Consider the following 22468-nt stretch of genomic DNA (forward strand, 5'->3'; position numbering starts at 1 on the left):
ATTTCCTGATTTTTCTAATACTTTCATGCAAACTGAAGCTGCTAAAAGCTTGTAAGTATTTGGTATTCTCTGACTGCAATGAGAAAGAAAATACCATCCCAAAAGATGCTTTGAATTTTCACTTGCAAGCGTGTTTGATCGCAATATTCACGGCTGTGTTTGGTCTCTGACCCATGAAATAAATATTAAGACAAAGCATGACCTTTATCTATGTTTGCCACCTGAATAAATCATTATGTTGTTCACTGTGACTGAATAAAATCAGTGCACATGGGCTGCCTCTTATATACTCTGGTTTGCTGTAGATGAGAAATAACTGGATTTAAATCAATGGATGTTTAAGGTCTTCTGGTGAGGACATGAGAAGCTTGGACATTTCTCTCAGTCTCTTTGTATAAGAATTTCTGTGGGTGAGACTTATTTTAGCACAAAATTTCAAAAGCCTTACCTATTGTAAATCTGGGAAAAGTACATTTTTGTCGTTTAAGAGCTTTTTTGAGTGAGCAGGTAAAATCCAATCTGTGGAAATCAAATTAAAATAATTTTCCCATTAGCTTAGCTTTTACACATCTCTCCTCATTCAGGAAGTGGATGAGCCCTGTTTTTTGAGTTTTTGTGGATTTTGACAGCATTTGAGCATATTGTTACGAAAATATAAAAACTAGTTATTTGCAGACAGAGTTTCAGCTGTGAGGGAGGGATGTCAGATGTCAGTTGAGGCGAGCCAGCATATTTATAGAACAATTGTGGACAGCTTTCTCTTGTTACAAAACAGTTCTTCTGATTAGATACTGTGGTCATTGTGCATTCACTTCCACTTAATTGCATTACTAATAACAGTACCTTGGAGAAGGGTCGTGAGCACAATTTAAATTTTTGCTATTGAAAGTGGCTGTGAGGGTAATTTGCAGGAACTACTGAGTGTCACATAGAATGCTGCTCTACATTAATATAAGAGGCACTTTTTCTCATAGACAAAATAAAACCCTTTAGTTAGAATTTAGCAGTGATGTTAAATCCATGCGTGGAAATAGCTACTCTGTTAATTCTTTGTGAAAAATTATTTTGTGTTTTGTTGAAATTGTCCAACATAACTTTTGTTGAGACAAACTGAATAATTTTCCCCTTCCAGTCCTATAATTTTACAATTGGGTATTTGTGCTTTTGTTCATCCCATTTGCCTGAAATACCTTGAAAAAAATACAGAGTTGTTTTAATATAAAATCAAGCAATTTTTTATTTGGGCAGTGTGTTCGGAAATAAATGGCATTATAACCCAGGGCCCTCCTGCTCTCAGATTAGGCTAGCACACCAAACACTATTGTATTGTGAATTATAGTTAGCTACTTCCCTGCAGAAAATCTGTCTGCAGACTGTTGCAGCAGCCTGGTTTGACAGGAATGCATTGCACTGTATACCATTTCTAATATTACAGGGATTACTTCTGATTCATGTCCCACACAGCTGTTCCTTCATTTATACCACTGGAAGAGACAGCTCGTGGTCAAATCAGATCACAAATGTTCACAAGTAAACAACAGCATTTGGCTGGTCTTTTTTTTTTTTTTGGACATTTTTCCCCATGAATGACAAATCCAAAGACACTTGAAGGTGCTGGAGCATATTTGCCAGAGCATCATGATGTGTGAGAAAAACAAATATTTTCATTGCTTCACAAGTATATTTTACATATGTGTAAGTTCCTTCCCCTTGGGTCAGGATGAGCCCAAGACCATAAATACCAGGAATCGGGGTAATGATGTAGAAGACAAAATTCCCTGTGGGCACTTGAGGCTTTTGAGTATCTTTTGAAAATCTTTTTGGAAGCCAGTTGTGCCTGGTTGTCCTCATTTCTTGATGTCAGTCAGCCACGAGGAAACTCTTTAATCATGTCAGGGAATATCCTCAACCCTCTCTTGCCTGCCACAAGCGCTGCACTAATTCATTTAGCAGCAAAGTAATCTCAGGGCATGCCAAAAAAAAAAAAAAAGGGGTGAAATTCCTTCTGCAAATAAACTTTGTGTGTCTCTAGGTCTGGGGTCCAGTTTTGAGGGCCCTTGATACTATAACAGCTTTTTTCATCTGGGTGTGATCACTGGTTTAGATATTATCAAAGAGAAGCTGTTGGTAGGCTTAGAGCTCTAGGTTATTGGTATTAATCAATACAGAAATGAGCAGAAAGGTTAATTAAAAAAAAATGTTTAGCTCCAAAAAATAAAAGAAAGTGCTCTAAAGAAAGTGTGCATAAGTTCCAGAATACAACTGTTTTCTTCACATATTTCTCCACATACATAGTTAAAAAATGCACATTCTTTGTTTTTTATTACTGTTTCATGATTGCCAAAAAACTTCATCAAAACAGCGCTGACAATAATTCATTATTTGCATCTTGGGTAGGCTGAGCTGTAGGGATTTTGCTGCTGCTGTTGGTTGATGGCAGCTCCTGGAGATGAAAGGCAAGCCCTTCCTTGCTCTTGGTTGTACCAGCAGCCTTTATTAAATGCTCTGTAGAGCATAAAAATAGCTATACTTGAGAGATTTTAATCTGTTTGAGGGGCCCAGAGGACAGCAACAGGTAGAGGCCTTCTTGTACCAACACCCTTGGTGCAGTTCAGCCTGCAATTAAGAGTTATTCATGACATGAGCACTAGTGGGGTTTTTTTCCTTGTCTCATGCCCTTTCTGAGATATCTGTGTAGGATTGGTTGGTGGAATTAATGTTTGGTTCATGTAGTTTCACTCTGTTTTTAAAGTAAAGATAAGGGCTTTTAAAATTTCCATATTTCTAATAGGCCTGTATGTACAGGTGCAAGAGCTTTTAATGGATTTTTTAAATTTATTCATATTTATGTTTATATTTATTTTTTTAGAGTACTGCACAATTTGGTTGGATACTTTAAAAGCAAAGCACATAAATGAAGCATATAAAAATCATTATTTTCACCTAAGTCCTTCAAATACATAATATCAACTACCCACAGTAAATTTTTTTTGTCTCTGTACAGAGTAGAGTTGTATTTCCAGCAAGTGTGAACAGACAACCAGGAATAAAAAAGGATATACTGCCAGTATCTCCCAGCATCTCTTTATATCCCTACCTTAATATTTAAACATTATTGCCAATTAAGATAACTGCGTGAGAACCCATCAGAAACCTCCAGAAGTGCTTTGGCTTCCTACATCTAATTACAAATCACGGAATACTAATTTCAGCACCAATCAATACGTGGGCAAGGGCGCCTCAGTGACACTCACTGGGGGGCACAGAATATCAATGCCTCTGCCTCATATCCAGTGCTTCCTCATGCGTGTGGGCTCCCCCTCTCCTGGGAGGGGAAAAAAAGAAAAAAAGCCCAACAACAAACCACACTTCCAATCAGGAATTTACAGGATTCCGTGATTGCTGGGTTTGTCGTCGTAAAGTGCCACTGCTACTGAATTTATGTTATGGGTATATTCTGGTTCTTATCCTAACAGCTATCTAGTTGTGAATTTATTTTTTTTTTATCTTCCCTGCTCTGTATTCTTCGACTAGTGAGAGCTCTGGGGTCCTACAGGAATTTAAGATAGGAGACAAACCTGATTATCTTGCTGCATCTGTCTTCATAATTTTGCCCGTGTTTTATATGAGAATATCTCCATTTCATCTTGTTTCATGGCTGGCATGCACATAACTTAACAAATAACCAGGGCTGTTCAGTATGAACACCATGAGTTTTGAACCATTTCTGGAGGAAAAGGCCTTTCCTCTCACTTTATGCCAACACTGACAAAGGTATTTTAATATCCTGAAGACACACAAATTTTTATGGTGCCATAGTGTGTGCATTAAATATGCAGAAAGCAAAATACATGGTGATGTTCCAACTCTCACAATCCTTGCCTTCCCTGATTAGCAATGGTTGTTTTCAGCAATTTTAAATTCTTGCTTGGACAAGAGCAGCCCTCAAGTCCAAAAGCAGTTGTAACTAATGTTGTGTTCCCGTGTTACACTGCAGTTCTTTCAGAGATTGTTGTTGTAGTGTTATAAACATGCAGCAGGTATTTTTTCAGACTTTCAAATGGTCAGAAAAATACTCAGTTTCCAAAACACCCCCACACACAAAGTCAGCAAGTCTTGCAAAACCAGGCTCTTGTCATGGGTCATTTAATTTGTCTGGAGGAAGGCTTTTCTTTTTTTTTTTCTTCTTTTTTTTTGGTCCTTCCAGCACTCTTAAAGGAGCTTCACTTCAATCAGTGGGAGGCAAATATCTCCAAACAGTCTTCCCATTGTAAATGTATTGGATTTGGATACTAAGGCTTTCCTTTGGTGAGAATTAAGCAAATGCTTTGTCTGCCAGAGTGCTACAGAGCACCCCATTGTGTCCCCTCTCCCAGCCTATATATCCCTGCACAGCTGATGATGTCCATTTGTTACCAGGCAGCAGCTGCCTGCGTGGCCCTTCAATGAAACTGCTGTTCCAGGTATAGAGGCAGCTGCTCTGCCACCAGGTATGGCCAGCAGAGAGGGGAGATACTCCCCAAAAGGTCACTGCTCTCATGCTATAGCTGGCTTCTGCCCAGTGCTGGTGGTTTTTTACCATTCTCAGTTGCCCTCTTCCAAACTAGTTTGATGAGGAGAACGTTCTTGCTCTGCTGATGGGGTGCTGTGTTTTTTATTTCCTGTTGGATGCCATGCTATTTTTCTTGATCATGTTTCTCAGACAATATGCTGCTGAGCTTCTGCAGGGTTAGGAAAATGGTCTTGTTAGAGTGGGAATGTAACAACAAATGTTGGGGAGTTTAATGGTTTCATCCTCTTAGTATTTGTATCCGTGGATATCTGTCTTATGGTAAAAAACTGTGTTTCAGCAAGGTTTCTGCTCAAATAGAAATTATACCCTGTATTTCTTTCCATGTCATCCCAAAATGTCTGTATGTTGTATAATACTGCATTTCCTATCTTAATTGGAACATATTTTTATATAAATACACCAAACTGTGTTGTGGGAAGTAAAATCATCTCACGCAAGGCCCTTCACACAACCCATCTGCAACAGGGGGGTTTTGGAGGTGTTTTTTTTTTGTTTTGTTGGGTTTTTTTTTTTGTTTTGGTTTGGTTTTTTGTTTGTTTGTTTGGGGTTTTGGGTTTTTTGGGTTTTTTGTTTTTTGTTTTTTGTTTTGTTTTTGTTTTTGGGGGGGTTTGGGGAGTTTTTGGGGGTTTTTTTTGGTCCTATGTAAAGAAAACAATAAAACAATACTTATGCCATGCTTAGTCCTGAATTACTGAGTTAACCTTTCATCCCCCTGCCGTGGCAGCTGTCACCCCATGTCTGGGGAATGCTCCTGCAAGCCAGGCTGGTCTGGGCTGTACTGCAACGAGACGTGTTCGCCGGGCTTCTACGGGGAGTCGTGTCAGCAGATCTGCAGCTGCCAGAACGGGGCTGACTGCGACAGCGTCACTGGGACCTGCACCTGTGCCCCTGGATTTAAGGTAAAAGAGGTCTCACTTTCACGGTTTCACAGTTTTCAGCCCCAGTTGTGCAGCAAATTCTTCAGGGTGCCACCTCGTCCCTTCCTCCTCCGCTGCGGTACAAGGGCAGTGAGGGTGTTTGTGTAGCACAGTTTGTGCTGTAGGACCCTGAAAAAATCAGCATTTCTGGTGGGTTCTCACTGCTGAAATGAAGGCATTTTTAGAAGAAGTTATTTGCTTTATAAGATGTTGGTGAGAACATTTTTAGAAGGAGAAGTTAGTTGCTTTATAAGATGTTGGTAAGAATGAGGGCGTGCTGTTGAGGTGTAAGTGAAGGCAGGAATGATGGGTTTCAGTCATCAACTCCTCACGCTCCATCCACAGAAACTCCAGCCAAAAGCACTTCTTTTTATACTTCAGGACAGATTATTCTGCAACTTTTACACACATTGCTGTTACATGTGCTTTGGATGCTAATCTAACATTTTACAGTATGACTGTTCTTGTGAAAGTAATAACTGAAAACGTCAGCCAAATTAGCTCTTAAAAATATTTTACATACCCACATAATTTACCATTAGACTTCTTTCTTACTGTGTTTTGACTTCATAAAGAGCTTCTTTATTATTGTCCACTGATCCACCTGATCTAACCAGGTGCTATGTGACCTGAGCTCTCAGAGCAAACAATAGAAAACTAATACTTACTGAAAATGACTTTAAAATACTTCAAAAGCATGAGAAGTGTCCCTCTCCCCTAAATTAAAGATAATTTAGTGACAGCTTAGGACATGCATGGGCTGTGGTTTTTCTGGCTTTTGTATCATTTGAGTCAGTTGTATTTTCTGAGCCTCCTCAGTTGGTTTTTAGACTCTTTTTAGACTCTTCTTTTATAATTCAGGGTTCATCTTGTGGTACCCCTTGTCTCCCTGGGACGTATGGTGTGAACTGCTCCTCCGTGTGCAGCTGCAAAAACGGGGCCACCTGTTCACCCGTGGATGGCTCTTGTGCCTGCAAAGCAGGTAAGTGTCTCCTCAGATGGATTTCATTTCCCTGTAACTGTAAAATGAAATTGGGTTTTTGAAGCAGAGAAGAGGAAGCTTAATGAGAAGCAGACACCTGATGCTTCTGCTGCTCTGGGAGGTGAAAACAAGGGAAATGTATTCTCAGGGAAGAAAACTCTCTGCTCTGTGGGAGGGCTGTACCCTTTATCTGATGTCAGCATTCCTAATCAAAATCATATAGAATCCCAGAACGGTTTTGTTGGAATTACATAACTTTCCTATTTTTTTTTAATTAATGGTTTTCATTAACTTTTAATAATTTGTTTTTAATTAATCATAACCCATATGTTGACTATAAGCAGTGTGTTGGTTTTGAATCACTTTTAGCCACAATTTAGCAAAGTTTGTCATAAGCAGCTGTTGTGGGAATACTTGGGAAAAGAAACTTCAAGTTTTCCTTAGCTAATTTTGAAATGCTTCAATGGACAAAGCCTGGGGGAGAGGGAGAGAGAGAGATGTGTTGTTTAAAATGAATACAAGAAGTGCAGAATTTATGGGCTACAAAGACATTTTGCAGAAACCAGAAGATGAGGAAGACAACAAGATAACTAAGACTCCATATGTGTGTGTTGGAAGCTCCCTACCTGTGGAAAAGATAATAAAAAGAGTAAAAAATACAGATTAATTCCTGAGAAGTGAGGAATCTATTACCAATAGAGGATAGAATGCTATGTAGTGAAAGAGAATTACATCATTTAGAACCAATGAATAATAATTTCTTTGTTTGCTAAAAATGGATAAATAAGTGAAAAAGTTTTGTGTCTGCATCTGTGTGGAGGCCAGACACACACAGACCCTGACCAGGAACAAACCAATGCCCGACTTGCTGACGCAGAAAAGACAGTGTTAGAGGGGTTTATTTATACCAAGGATTTTGGAGGATTTGGTAACAGTTTGGGTTGGAAAGGACCTTAAAGATCATTTTGTTCCACCCCCTGCCATGGCAGGGACACCTCCCACTGTCCCAGGCTGCTCCAAGCCCCAGTGTCCAGCCTGGCCTTGGGCACTGCCAGGGATCCAGGGGCAGCCACAGGGCCAGGGCCTGCCCACCCTGCCAAGGAACAATTCCTAATTCCCAACATCCCATCTAAATAGAGTTTGATAGACAAATAGCCACTAAATTTTTCAGGGACTGACACTGTTAAATCAGTTACGCAGCAAATGTGGAACTTCTGCTCTTTCCAGAGACAGTATGGCTAATTTAACCCTGTTCAGGTTGATACTGCAAAGCTCACGAGGATAAAAATATTTCTTTGGGCAATGCAGAATCCTTTCTTCCTGTACCCCATGCAGTTTTAATCACACTACAGTGAAAGAGGACAGCAAAAAGTAAAATTGAACTGAACCTAGGTACTTGTCATTTAAACAGAGGAGGATAATAAATCCCTGGAAGACAGCTGAGGGAAAACGTCTCGATTTCCTAGTCAAATTACAAAAGCTACATTTTTTCCTGAAGTGACCCCTGAATTTGAAGTTATCAATGAAGCACGAGGCAGCCTGATTGCTGTGCATGTGTTTTGCATAGCCTATTGATCAGTCTCAGTGCAGAATTATTTTTCCCTCCACTTACTGTAAACAAGGTACAAAATTAGAAACTTGGCCTGTGTCACTGGTGATGGTAATATGTGACTGACTGCCTCACACTGTTCCTCTTGAATCTGATGGATGATCACATTTTAAAAAATCTATTAACATCTCAGTCTATCCAGTCTGCAAACCATTGCTATCAGGCATGATCAGTGGTGAATGCTGCATTTTACAGCTATTTTCCATTACATTTCCTTTTGTATTTGGGGAGAAGTACAGAAATGCTCTAAAAGGTCTTCTGTGTTTCCTCAGAGGATCCAGTTTATGCAATACTTTTATTTTTTCTCTTTTTTTTTTTTGGTTAGATACATGTTAAAACCATATTACAGGGCTGTTTGAGTTGAATACTGGTGGAACAATTATGAAAGCAGCAGCTTGAGCCTAGGGAAAATATTCCTAATTGTTTTCAGGCTACACCTTAACACTCTCACTGTAGTTTAGAGCTTCTCAGTGAAGTATCAAGGTGTCTCTATTTCCATTTCAGATCTTCCATCAGTCTCTTTTGCTTGTTGGCACCCATCTGCAGATGTGTGCTGTGCACAGATGTTACAAGGTGCCCTTGAACACCTTTGTTCCAACCTGGACAGGCCCTCAGCTGAAGCAGCTGATAAATCCTGCAGTGAATTTTACCCCAGTATTGCCCATCTCAGAGACATGAAACATCCTCTGAGAGGAATGGGGGAAAACCTGATTAATTTCTGACTTTAATCCCATTTTTTTTTTTTTTTTTGGCAGGTTGGCATGGTGTGGATTGCTCCATAAATTGCCCCAGTGGCACGTGGGGACTGGGCTGTAACCTGACCTGCCAGTGTCTTAATGGAGGGGCTTGCAATGCTCTGGATGGAACCTGTACCTGTGCCCCAGGATGGAGGGGAGAGAAATGTGAACTCCCTTGCCAGGTAGTTTAATAATTCCACTGAATTTTGAGGTTTTTGTAGGAGAATATTGGGCAGGGAGGGGCATCTGTCATTCTTTGTCTCCATGGGGATGAGTCCCTTTGGAGCACACAGAATGGGGTGCTGGGTCAGGGACAGGCACCAAAAATTCTTCTAACATTTCTTCATCAAATGCTATCAAACTGCTACTTTTAAGTGCAAATAATGAGAGAAAAATACAAAAAATACACCCCAAATCAAGTAGTGTTATTTAAATTACTTTTTTCCTTATGTCTGTGAACAAAGAATTTTTATTCCTTCTCAGTCAAAAGTGAAAAGCTACTCTTACACCCAGTTCCATCACAGGTCTCTGCTTTTCTGCTGGGGCTTTGGCTTCTACTCTCTCCCAGACTTTGGAAAATCAGAAATCATTGTGAGGACAGTGGCATGCTCCTTACCAATTCTGTTTCACTTTGGAATCTGCAGCTTTGGGGAAATAAAATGCATAAATTCAAATAAAATTCATAAATTCAAATTTCAGAGGTTTTTAAATCATAAAATTCCAAGGGGATTTGTTTGTTGTGTAACTTTTTTGTTTCAATTATATTTTATACACTGAAAAGAAGTATTTAATAAAAAGTGGATTTTTCCAGGGTCCACTGTTTTCAGTGATAGGCGTCAATTTGCTGGGGAACTTTTAACAAAACTTATTATTAAAATAAATGCTCTCTGCCCTTCTTTTCCCTTCCCCTGTCAATTGTTAACTTTTGCAATGTATCTGCAGATCAGGTTGTTGGTTTGATATAACTACAAAGGAATCACCTGAAGGGAACACACACACGCTGTAAATATCACATTTAAGCTTCTTTCAGTTTGGACAAGCTCTACTGAGCAATGACATGATGGGAGTAGCTGATCTACAGCAGAAAACTGGAAATCACCTCATTTTCAATGAAATTTTTTTCTGCTGAACTGCACTAGGAACGCTCAGGAGTGATTTTTTGGGTCTCTGCTTTTGGTTTTAAGATGAAGCACTCCTGTAGTGAGTAAAGTGGCAAAGAAAATGGAATATATTCTGGAAAGCTGATGGCAGTACCACCTGTGCAGTGTTTCCAGCAATGCATCTCCATCAGAAGACTGATTTTTCTGTTTCCTCAAGCAGCTTTGTTTATCACTTAGTGCCTGATTCTGAAGGGTGATGAGATCTCCCAAGCTGCATTAGCTCTTCCAAAACTGACATTTTAAAAATACATCATTTCAGAGCAATTGCATCACTATCCCAAAGTCAGTAAAATAAAGCTTAAAAGTATTTCTGTATCAGATAATTCAGCATGCCCAATGCTCATTGTCTTCCTCTCCCTCTCTCCATCTGTATCAAACAATGTCCATAAGCATTTACCTATTTCAAAAGCAAATTCTGCTTCAAAATTCCAGAGCAGAGGAATAAACAGAAATTGTTTATTCAAATAATAATAAATATAATAATTTATTTAAAAAATAGTTCAAATACTTCCAGTTGTCTAAAATGTTTTTCATGTCTGAGCAGAGACTTTATTTAAATCAATGTATTTCAGTTTGTTTCGGTAACTTCAGAACATTATTATCACTGCTCAGATTGTTGCTCAAGATTTGAACTACAGTTTGGACTTCACTCCAAGTACATAGCAGGCTAAAAATACTGCTTTTCAACAGCATATTTGAGGATTTCCTTTCATTCCAAATCTGATTATATGCAAAGGAAATGCTTAATCTTTTCTTTTTCTGTAAATAAAAATGTATTGTTGAGATGAGTGAAAGGCTCCTAACACTGAAGTAATGTAAGATTTTGTTCTACTTTAGACTTGAAAGACTGGCAGTTGAATAGCTAAATCCTGTGGCACTCAGCTGAAATGTATGCATGAACATCAAAGAACAGCAGATTAATTTTCATATAGGTTTTATTCAGATTTTTAATGTGACTGACACCAATTTTTAGCTTTGAATGTAAATTATTGGGGTTTAAACCTGACATGATTTTTTTCCTTTTTGCCTTTGCTGTGGGTAACCCTGAAGTATTACTGTAAATTATACTGGCTTTTTTTCCATGCTCTTTTTTTTTAATTTGGTTCTGCCACTTTTTATTCAAGATCAGTTGACTGCTATACTTTTCCTTGTTTGGAGATAGTAAAGAATCTGCTCTTCTCAGTTTCTTGGGTTGATTTTGTGTGAAATTATCCACAAATCTGTGTGCCAGCTTCTATGGAAGAAGCAGAAAAGCAAAATCAAATGTATAGATGTTTCCCATGAAAAAATAAATACACCAACAGGGTGATTCAACTTGTGACTTTAATCTCTTGTTGGTTCAAAAACTGTTGCATGGATAAAAATAAAAGTTCTATTTTGTGCACTGTTCCATAGCCAAAGATTATCTCTTTTTGATGGAGTGTATTGTAGTGCAGAGAGAAATGTTTTTCATCAAGAGAAATGTTTCTAATCAAAAGAAAGTGATTGTTTGCTTTATTTATGCAGTGAACCTCACACTGAAGGTATCTTGTAATTTAATGGGTTTCACTCATTTCCTTTAAAATTATACCTCTGCGTGGGACCCATTTTGACCCATAAGCAGAGATCTCAGAGTTTGATGCAGAAGGGAGACTTAATTCCTTTAGTCTGGTATTTTTCAAGAGAGCATAATTCATTCTTTATCTTCCCCCCTTTAATGAAAGAATGAAAGTGTAGGATGCTGACATGTTCCAAACGCCACAAATATTTTACATTATTAACAGCCTGGAGATTCAGGAGAGGTCTGTGGCTGCTTTTTGAGGCTGGGCTGACCCTAACTTGTCTCTCCTCTAACTCCCAGCTGCCCTCATCTCCAGGGTGTTGTGTTTTTTGTTGCCACAGGATGGTACCTACGGCCTGGACTGCGCTGAGCGCTGTGACTGCAGCCACGCCGACGGCTGCCACCCCACCACGGGCTACTGCCGCTGCCTCCCGGGATGGTCAGGTACAGCACACACCCTTGGGAAGCACAAAAACAGTGTGTCCCCCCAGGGGGACTTGGTTTTGTGGGCAAAGGAGGAGTTTGTGAGGTTGGAAGGGGAAAGAGCCCCCGTTCTGTGGCCGCTGTGTCCCTCCTGTGACTCACGGGTGGGGAAGTTTTTGTCCAGTGTGATCTGCAGAAAACTGGGCATGGAAAGGGAAACTTTAAAGCTTGGGCACCTTCACTACACACTTCCTTACAAAAGTGGTGATGAGCTGTAAATATCCAAGGTTGTTGTGGCAGCTTTGGGGTAAAGCATCATGTATAGGAGCTCAGGAAGCTTCGTTCAGGCAGCCAAGAAGAGGATGAACCATTGTCCCAACTTGTCAACCTCCTAACTTGTCTCAAACCAAGACAACTGTGCTGCCATTTGTGTCTCAACCATGTTTAAGTTTCTCTGCAGATATTTTGTCCTCTACAAAATTTTTCTCACAATTTTTATTTTTTTTTTAACATTATGATTTTAAGGACTATTGTCAGTGGAATCATTCACCAAAATTTTTGTTGAGCACTGTTTTTGTACCCTCCTGCTAGTGGAGAGCAAGATTTTTTTTTTTGAAAATGTGGTGGAACTGTGCAGAAAGGCAGCTATCATGAAATGTTCCCTTTATATCTCTAGGAGGGAGTTTTAGGTCTCACAAGGATTTCTAAGCTTTAAATTTGGAAGAGCTCTTTGATCTTCTGTAAAGTTTAATTAACACTGTAAGTTTGCCCTTCTTGGAGTGTTCCAGCTGCCTCTCTGTGATGCTGCAATGTTGCAAGGGTCAGATCTCACATCACCTGTCTGTGTGAGCTCCTTCCATTTAATAATGAGAAATCAGCATGAAAAACAAACCTTAAATGAGCAAAGCATGTTTGTGCTCTGAAGATCAGTGATTTGTGTTTTATTTGTGAATTTAGACATATTCCACTCTTCTATAAACGAATGTTTAGCCTGACTTGTAGGTTCATGATGGAATTGTTTTCTTTTTTTCTCTGGTGCTTTTAGACAAAGGAGGTGGAGGTGAGCTTATAATCTCCTCAGATAGGTACAGTCTTGCTATTGTTTTTTCCCAAACCTTTATTTTTCTGTGCTCTTTCTTCCTAGCTCTGTGGATGGATTGCCAGCATCTTGTTTGAAGCACATAATACTTGGTGGCTACTATTCAGGTTGATTAACTGTAGCTGATTACAGCCTACCTGCTGTGTTTTCTACTTTCTGTTTAGATGAACACGACTTTTATGATTACTGGGAGTAGAAAGTGGAAATCTCTAGGGGATACAGATACACAGGCACACAAAGAGCTCCTGCTTTGCTCTGGAAGACCAAACTTCTCTGTTATTTACTCATTTTTTCTGTTTATTTTCTCTTTGAGAAGGTCTGTCTCACCATTTCCTCTCAGTGAGAGGAGCTTTAAGAGCCAGCACTCACCTAACTGAGGCAGGAATTCTTTTGGTTCAGTTCTCTTCCCCACAGGCTGCAGTGTGACTTGCCATCAGCCACTCAGATGCCTCAGGAGTGCAGAAAATAGTAGAAGCTACCTGAGTGAATTACAAAAAAATACTATTAGCCTTATTCCAGCTGTTGCTGTTTTGCCTGACACTATTTTCTGTTTGTTTTGTTATGTCCTTAACTTTCAGGTAGTTTTCAGGTAACTGTGTGTGTGTGTTTGGACACATTTCCACAAACTTACATTTGAATCTGCTCAAAATGCGATCTCATAAATTACTAAATGTATTAATCAAAGAATACCCACCATAAAAACATGTGAAGAGTTGCTGATCCTTAATGGTGCAGGTAGGTTCACAAGTCCTAAGGGCACAGCTTGAAGTACCTTCTGTGAGTCTTCTAAAATTGAGACAGTCAAAATGTGTTAATGAATGGGTCCAGGTCAAAACAGGCAGTTTTGAAAGGCCAGATTAAAAACCTAGCAGCATTTTTTATAACAGGTTATAAGAATTACCTGGCCAGTGTGATATAACTAACCCAGGGTGTGACAGAGGCTTCAAGTGCACCTTGACTGTGCTTGGATTCAGGTATGGGAAAGCATAATATATCAATAATGTAGATTATATAATATATAATAAGATAAAGACATAATATAGTAATTTTGTGTAGTGAAATCTTACTTCACCTTTATTCTTAAAAGGAAAAATACTTCACAAGAAAGAGACTTGAGGCCTAATTATTGATAAAATGGAGCCCCCCATCCCTGGATGATGTCACCAGAACAGCATGTGTGTGACAGACTAGTTTTGACATGTTGGTGATGTCTAGACACACTTTACAACATCCACAGCATAGCTCACTTTATACTCAGTGTCTGAAAAAAAAAAAATAATCCTCCTCCCACACTTCGCATGTCAGAGCAATACCCAGAGAGGAATCCAGGCTTTGTGCAGATGCTTATATTTGGAATGATTAAAAAAAAAGGAGGGAATGCTTCAGGAAAGGGCTCTCAAATAGCTGTGCTGTAACAGTGCATTGCAGGAATAGCAGAAGATTGTAGGATTAAGGAGGGAGGTTGTGCACAGGGTTGTGTAGAGAAGCAGGTGGAGGGTGTGTGGAAAATACAGGAGCTTCTAAAATGAAAGAACTTACGTGGCTTGGCCTTTGTTTTGGTTTTGGTGTTGGATTTGTGAAAGTAACCATCAGACATATGGGCATACTAGTTTTGGGTGGGTAGTGTTGCCTACCTAGTTGAAAAACAAAGAGAGGGAAAAACATATTTTGGATCAGTTTAATGCTTATCTAACCCAAATGAAGAATTTAGTTGCTTAAAACCGTTGGTGTTAAACCACTTTTAAAAAGAAATATATTTTGAGGAAGCTTAAAAATGTGAACCTGTGAGTATTTTTTGGTTTTAAGCACAAATAAATCCATGACGCCCAGGTAAACTTCCCAAAATGTTCTGATGCCATCAAAATAACACAGATTTTCCAAGAAGGTGCTTTAAACGCAGCATTTTCCTCAGCCCTATGAACAGAACAGCTATCTGCACTTACCCCAGGGAATTTCATCAGAGGGAATAGTTTATGTAACTTTTTAGAAGCAAATGAAGGAGTGACACAGTTGTCCCACAAGGCTGGGGAGCAGGAAACGCTGCATGGGGAGGGTGGGTTGGTGACCTTGGGGTGTGAGGGAGCTCTGGGCTGCTGACGTGGGCACGAGGGCTTGGCCTCAGCCCCCAGACAGAGCTGCAGCTCCCCACTGGGTCAGCACTGAGATGCTCTAAGGTTTAGTTTTCTTAAGTAGTTTTTAGTTACTTTTTGAGCATGCCCCAGGGTGTTCTCTTCTCCTTAGTACGTTCTGCTTAGGAATAAAAGTTCAGTTTTTGACATATCTATTTTTTCTTACAATAGTTTTAACACTATTATTATGTTAAAAGAGTCAAGAAACAGTTAAAATTACCTTTCATTAGATCTCTGTTTTTATTTGGGGTTGCTGGTTTTCATTGGGGTTCTGTTTCGCGCTAAACAGAAGCGACTTCGGTTTACAGGACCCCTGTTAGAAATCCTGTGCTCTTTTGTAGTTTGCAAAATGTTTTCCCTCTGCAGCAGCTTGATTCTGCTTAGGGAAGGAAGAGTTAAGGGTGGTGTTTTTTTCCTGGCAGCCTGACCATTCCGTCACGTTCCAGGAGCCACATGACAGGATGGCACAAATGAGAAACATCCGCCCACACAGAGGATGATGTCTGCCCCAAACTCCCTCATCCCTTGACATTTTCACTGTATCTTATAAATAACTATTTTTTCATTTGGAGGGAAAATTCTTTTTCATTTCTCAGTAGCCAGAGAGTGGAAAAGAGCGAGAACTATTAAAATGGAAAACAGAAGAAACACACAGAAAATATACTTTCCTGATAGGTAATGATAATTCTATTAAATGATACCAAAACTTTTGGTTAACTTCCACTATAAAGGTATATCCAACACTTCTCTCAACAAGCAAACCAGCAAGCACCGTGATAGTTTCATCCCTTAATCTTATCTGTTCTGCAAGCAGCTGTCAAATTTCTCCCAAATCTCCTGAAAGATTAGGGAACTCATATTCTTGCAAACAGAGGTTCCGCATTAAAGCATTAATCAATTAAGTAAAGCAATATGATTAATTAATTAAAATGGCAAAAGCTTTTTCCCTCCAGACAGTTTATTAGTGTAATTGCAGTGATGTGGGTGTTCCTGATCAGACATCACTGCTCTGCTTCCCCTGGTGCAGCACCTTTGCATTTGCGAGGAGACGTCAGGGTGGCGCGACATTTGTTACTCTCAAAATCGATTTAAAGGCTATGTGATGCCAGGGATTATGAAATACCACCAGTCTGCTATCTAGTACCAAAACAATGGCAGTGGTTTGTGGAAAAGACAGATGCAGTAATACCAGCCCACATTTCACCAGCGGGCAGAGCGTTCACCCACAGGCTGCAGCAGGAGGGGTGTCGGTGACTTTTTCTGTGCTGGACACCTGCTGGCATTACTCAGCTCACCCATCACCAGATGTGTTGCTTCTGTGTCCTTCCATGTGCCTCTGACAGTATTTCTGAGAGGCACATTTGTTGCTGGATTATATAGGGGAGGTCTGCCATCTGACACCCACCCTGCTGGTGGAAACACCCAGGTCTGCAGCTCTGCCTTCACCCTCAGCTTTCCATGAGTATGCATTTTTCCCCATCCTACAAAGCAAAAAAACAGAATTGGAAGGGCTCTGTCTCACCTTTGGAGCAAAAACGAGCTGCTGCTGTAGCACCAGTGCACCCAAGCCAAGATTCTCTTGTAAAAACAGTTCTCCCTCCACTGCCACCAGTTCCACCTGGCCTCCTGAAGGATGAGGCCCCATTGGGAGGTATACTCAGTGAGCTGCAAAATGAAATTATTTCTGGGCACTCTCTCATGATAAGTGACAAATTTGCTTTTCAAGCTTGGGGAGAGAGGAATTCTCCAATAAGAGGTTGGGTTCCACCCTACATCTGGGAATCACTGTGTCCATGTGTCTGTTCTCTGAGCGCTGGTGGATTTCTATGTGGAAGAAATACCACCCTTTTAGAAAAAAAAAATAGCTTTAAATCACTGGTTAGGTGTGCCTGTTTTCTGCCTAGAAGAAGTTTAAAAAGGGAAAATCTTATTTCATGGTGGCTGCCCAGGGATTGATAGATGAAAAGAAGAGCACCTCTGGAGTGGATAACAGTATGTAGGAAGAGTGTGGCCTTCAGAAGGATACTAAAAATACTTCAAAAGGAATTCTGCTACTAAAATTTGCAGATAAGGATTTCTGCCTTCAAACTCAGATGTCCTTGTTGACAGCCTTGTCTAGCTAGCTTCCTACCAAAATTTCCAGCCATGACTCTCCTGCTGCTGCAGGGAAGCAGCTGAAATCTGAACTTCTGCAGAAATATCTCTGATCCTCTCATTAGCTCCTCAGTTTGGGACACTTAAATTAATTCCTCTTGATACCTTCAGCAGTGGAGTAAGGTACCAGCCTCCCTGAAAGACAGTGAGAGTACTTTAAAATAATGCCTGTGACATTTTTCACCACCTCCCTTTCTTTGGGCTGCCCGTTATTTGGCAGAGAAATTAGGGAAGTAATTCTCACCATCAGAGGTTGCAGCTGCCTGTAACAGAAACGTTAGTTTTTCTCAAATATGAAGGGCAAGGTCTTGGACAATAATGAGAAAGCATCATTAGCTTTAATGACACCAGGGTTCCTCCAGCCTTTGAAAGTCTTGTTCCTTCTTTAGTTTGGGCTGCTACATACCCAGTTTTGCACTGGCACAAGGGAGGTACACCAGTATATAAACAGTTTTTAATGCTGAGGGGTTATACTGGAAAGTTCCATGTGTGTTCTCGTAAATTGCACTGCAAATACAAGTTCTTTACAAAAAAATAATACTCTTCTTAAAGTTTGGATAACCTTCTATCAGACCAATGGAAACATAATAAGGTGTAAAACAGCACTTACTCCAATAGTAAATTTGCCTGGGAAGATAGTAAGAAATAATTGGTAATTTTTTTCCCTCGCTTCAAGTGCTAAAACAAATCAGCTCTTTGTTGGTCTGACTCGGGTGTATCACTGAGTCTCAACTTAAAAATACAGCACAGGGAGTGTGCAAATGCTCTGCTAGCATGGGCAGAAGGAGTGGTATCCCTAAAGAATTCTTCACTTCATTCATGCAATTACGAATGCTGGGGGAATGCTGATTTGGATGTGAGGCCCCCAGCATAAAGCACTGGGCATTAAATGCACGAGCATTTCTTCAGAGCAGCTTAGCTGAAGTTTATCATGACCATTCAGCTATTGCCTAGCAACTTGTGAAGGCCATCAAAGAGCTCTTTGTCCATAGCTCTGGCAAAAACATTTTCTCGCAGATATCCTTATCAGTATCAGAACCAACACGAAAACTTAATAAAAACAATTTTATTGTGTCAGAGATTAATACTTGCACGAAACTGTGGCAGTCATCAGCCAGTTGGTAACACTGTTGTAAAAAGTGAGTCTAATCTTGCTTTGAAAGTTCTAGTAAAAATGCTTTTTCTTTCCTGAATAATTTCTGGCTTTTCTATCAAAGCATAGCTTTCTTTGCCGAAATTTCATAAAAAGCATCCCTCTGGAAAATAATTTTTAATTTTTTAAAATCCCTTTAATATTTCTGACCTGTTCTTTCTCAAAAATACACATTTGGTTTTTACAACCATAAGATACGAAACTCACCTTGTTATTTTTAAGTGCCTTGTGAACTTACCTAAATAAGTAAATAGTGAGTGAGACTGAAAACTATTTTAATAAGTAGAGGTGCAGTAAATAACTAAATGATTTCAGCCTTGCTGCATTGGTTTGTTACACTCAGAGGACTAAAACTGATTTTCCTAATGATCAAGAGTGAATATAATAAAAATTACAGTGGAACAGAATTGTGTTCAGCAGTCTTTCAGTGTGTTATGTTGTCATCACTGTTACCCAGTGACATTTAGTGCACACTGTTTATTTGCTAAGCATAATGATGCCATTCTTCACCTCCTCATAAGGGATGAGAGTGGGAGATAAAAAGCAGGTTTTTTCAGTTTCCCTAAGGGATGGTTTTCCCTGGTGTGTACTGAAGGAGCCTTTTTTCCCCCTTTTTTTGGTTTTTAGTGGTATTTTCTGTCTGCTTTAAGCCCCATGGCTCTGTGCAGCATGGGACCCATTGTCTTCCCCATCCCAGCGTGCCCGCATCACCCTCGGACACTCTGCTGTCATAAAGCATCCTCTGTGCACAGATCAAGGCAGTATAATTGAGCCTGGTGTTATTGTATGTCACTGGTCTACATAATCTCAGATAATGCACTTTGGTAGCTCTTGGCAACCACTGGCTTGTTAATAGTGACCATTATACACTGAGCACCGCTGACACCCATTGAGGCTGTGAAAAATGTCTTTTCTGCAGCAGGGTGCACTGAGTGCAGCTATGTGTGATATGGCACATAACCCTCTGAGGGGCTCTGCCTGTGTTTTCACAGACTTGGAGACCCACATTCTCAAGTTTGGGAGCACCAGGAAAAGCAGCAGCTGGAAGAAGTGGTCTTGTTTCTGGAAAAAAAAATGTATTAAATGCAGTGATGTCATGCTCCTCTTGTGCACCAGCATCTGTCAGAATCAAACATCTCTCTTTAATTTGCTTAAATGAGTTGTTGAAAAGTTTGAACTAGACTGCTGAGAACCAAGTCAGCACTGACTCTCAAATGTAGATGGAGACAGGAGAACGACACCATCTAGGCAGGCAGAAAGAGAAAAAGGAGTGATGTAAGCAGCCTTCCATTTTCTGATAATAGGTTTGTTTTAGGTCAGTTCTGATGACCCTTGTGCATTTAGGGCTTTGAGGTGGCCTGGGTACCGTCTGTCAGTATCTGGATTTTTAAAGTCAGGTGTTCTGTCATGCTGGCACAGGTTGGTGCAATCTGTTGAAACGCATATTTGATTCTTCAATCTGTTGATTGTCCTGCAGAGAAAAACAGTTCAAGAGTCTGGAGTTCTACCTTTCCTCTAATTGGAGAGTTGGTTTTTAGATATGGGCAGCTTTGCAAGGCACATGCTGGGGGTGATGAGGAATCACCTCAGTCTGATCTATCAGCAAACCATGTAACTATTTCTCAGGATTTTTACAAGCAGTAGGTTCAAAGTTAAAAGTTGTTTTTTTTTTCCTTGTCACATGTAAAACTGTTTTGGTTTTTTTAGGACCCTGGCAGCCATTGAACCTGTGGCATATTTTGCTGGAAATACTTACAAAGCAAGACATGCTTGTGGTTGGATCCAGTCCACTTTTCCCTTAGTGGAGGGTTCATTCAGTGGAGGCGTTACAATAAAACTTGGTTGTTAATGCAAAGTGCTGCAGACACAATAGGGTCTGAGTTCCACGGTGGTGCCTGCTGGCATTTAACATGCACAGTGCTTCTTAAAAAGCAGGGAAATTATATTTAATGCTCCTGCATTGTGAAGAAAAATGACAAGCAAACAAAGAAAAGAACCCAGCAGCCTGTGATTGGATGCTCGTAATGGGTGGTTTGTATTAGGATCTATGTGTAGAGATTCAGGTTGTGGCCATTTTACAATCAGTTTTATACTGAGACAGGTTAAACAAAGCACTGACTGACCAGCATCCTTAACACTGTGGCAGCTCAGCATTTTGGAATGCTCACATGGTGTGTTTGGAAACCCTTTGTGTGCACTGCATTTTTCCGTTCAGTACGAGGCTGAGCAGTAATCAGCTCACCACTAATTAGAAATCATTGCATGTCCCGCACCCCATTATTATACACAAGTTATATCAGACACAAAGAATGCTCAGAGGGAAAAGTTCCTGCAGTACCTTCTGTCGTGCATTTCCCAAACATAAAATCTGAAACCAAAAACCTTCTGCTGTTTTGAAACAGCCATTATGGAGGAAGCAAAAGCCATTTATGTGCCTCTCACCAAAACTGGAATATGAGGGAAATTCACTGTTCTGGGGAAGGCAGGAACAGAGATGCAGGTTTATCTTATCATATTAGTGATGTTTTGATAAACAGGTTGTGTGAGCTGTGTTTTAAAGTTCAGCAAACGTTTAACCTAACTGTGCACAAGAGCTCTTTGCAGATGTTTTGTTTGTTTGTGGTTGCAGGTATTCACTGTGACAGTGTGTGTGCTGAGGGACAGTGGGGTCCAAACTGCTCCTTGCCTTGTTACTGCAAAAATGGAGCATCCTGCTCTCCAGATGATGGGATCTGTGAGTGTGCACCAGGATACAGAGGCACCACTTGCCAGAGAAGTAAGGATAACATAAATACTTTAAAAATCTCTGTTTCTCCCTCAGTTGCTTGGAAAATATATCATACAACATCCTAATGCTTTGCTAATTGCAGTCTGAAAGGCTAGGAAACACTCCTTGATTGGACATTTTGTCAAAACACATGAATATTCAGGGAAAAAAAAGGGTTACCTGAAATGAACAAATGTTTCATCTAGTAGTGCTCTTCTTGTTATGGTACAGCCTTTTATTCACTGTCCTGTGGCACTGTTATGAACATGACTTTCCAAGGCATGTCATAGGGGATTCCATTCTAAAGCATTTCCAAATGTGATTGACGAGTGTTAAGTTTGTAATACAGGTAAATAAAACATACTTGAGTTTCAGAAACTAAAAGCCTTCCCATTGTCTGCTAGGGACCATTAGCTTAGTTAATATTTGGGGCTTTAGCAGTTGTTTTGTAAGAGTAGTCAGTGGGATCAGGCCCCACAATAAGCAGAGACTGTCAAATGTACCTATGGCTCCTTTTGGAAAACTCGTCTGGGCAAAATACAAATTTCACAAAGAGAGATAGAGATGAACTAAGGAAAATCATGCCAGAATTAGGGAGGTAAAATAATAAGTCTGCCCTCCCAAAATTTGTCACAGTTTGCCAGCAGTCCAGCTGTCTTCAGTTTGAATCACTGAAGCTGTGAGGGAAAGGTGTTCAGGGAAGAGAAATGTGTGATTTGTCTGGAACTGGACGGGAGCCCAGTTTCCAGGGTAGGTCTCCCAGAAACAGGATCCAGGAGCAGGTGGGTTAAGGACAAGCAAAGATGCTCCTGGCTCTTCCAAAAGAGGCTTAAAAGGCAGGAGATGACGTGAAATGGTCGCTGTCAGGGAGATGGAGAACCAGAGGAAGGTGAAGTTCTGTCAGTTTAGGAATAGCAGTGTTTCCAGCTGAAGGCTGTGTCATGGCACTGCTAAATCCCACATCAGTATGGCATTAGTATTCCTTGAGCATTCCTGACTGTGAGCACTAATTGTTCTCACTATCTAATCTGTGAGAGCCCTGCAGTCAATCAGTGCATCCCAAGTGTAACACTGCCACGTAAAAATGTTCCCTGGTGTTTTGGAACTCTGCCTATAACCTGGACAAGGGGCTCCCAGTCCAGTGCCCCTCTGAGGCACGGTCTGCAGGCTGGGAAGACAAAGGTCATAGGAATAATTTGGATCCTGGTCAGAAACAGCCTTTTCA

General features: G+C 40.2%; 1 protein-coding gene across 3 annotated transcripts in view; it reads left to right on the plus strand.

Moving 5' to 3' along the window:
- The window catches only part of MEGF10 (multiple EGF like domains 10), an 86123-nt gene that overhangs the window by 46065 nt on the left and 17590 nt on the right, over positions 1-22468 (plus strand). For all 3 annotated transcript variants that reach the window (XM_030968399.1, XM_030968398.1, XM_030968400.1), the window contains exons 10-14: positions 5298-5472; positions 6352-6472; positions 8837-9000; positions 11860-11962; positions 21106-21252. In XM_030968399.1, the coding sequence (XP_030824259.1) occupies positions 5298-5472; positions 6352-6472; positions 8837-9000; positions 11860-11962; positions 21106-21252 (710 nt within the window). The remainder of the gene's footprint in view (positions 1-5297; positions 5473-6351; positions 6473-8836; positions 9001-11859; positions 11963-21105; positions 21253-22468) is intronic.

This window comes from Camarhynchus parvulus, chromosome Z (genome assembly GCF_901933205.1).
Source record: "Camarhynchus parvulus chromosome Z, STF_HiC, whole genome shotgun sequence".
In the NCBI taxonomy this organism is placed as follows: Eukaryota; Metazoa; Chordata; class Aves; order Passeriformes; family Thraupidae; genus Camarhynchus; species Camarhynchus parvulus.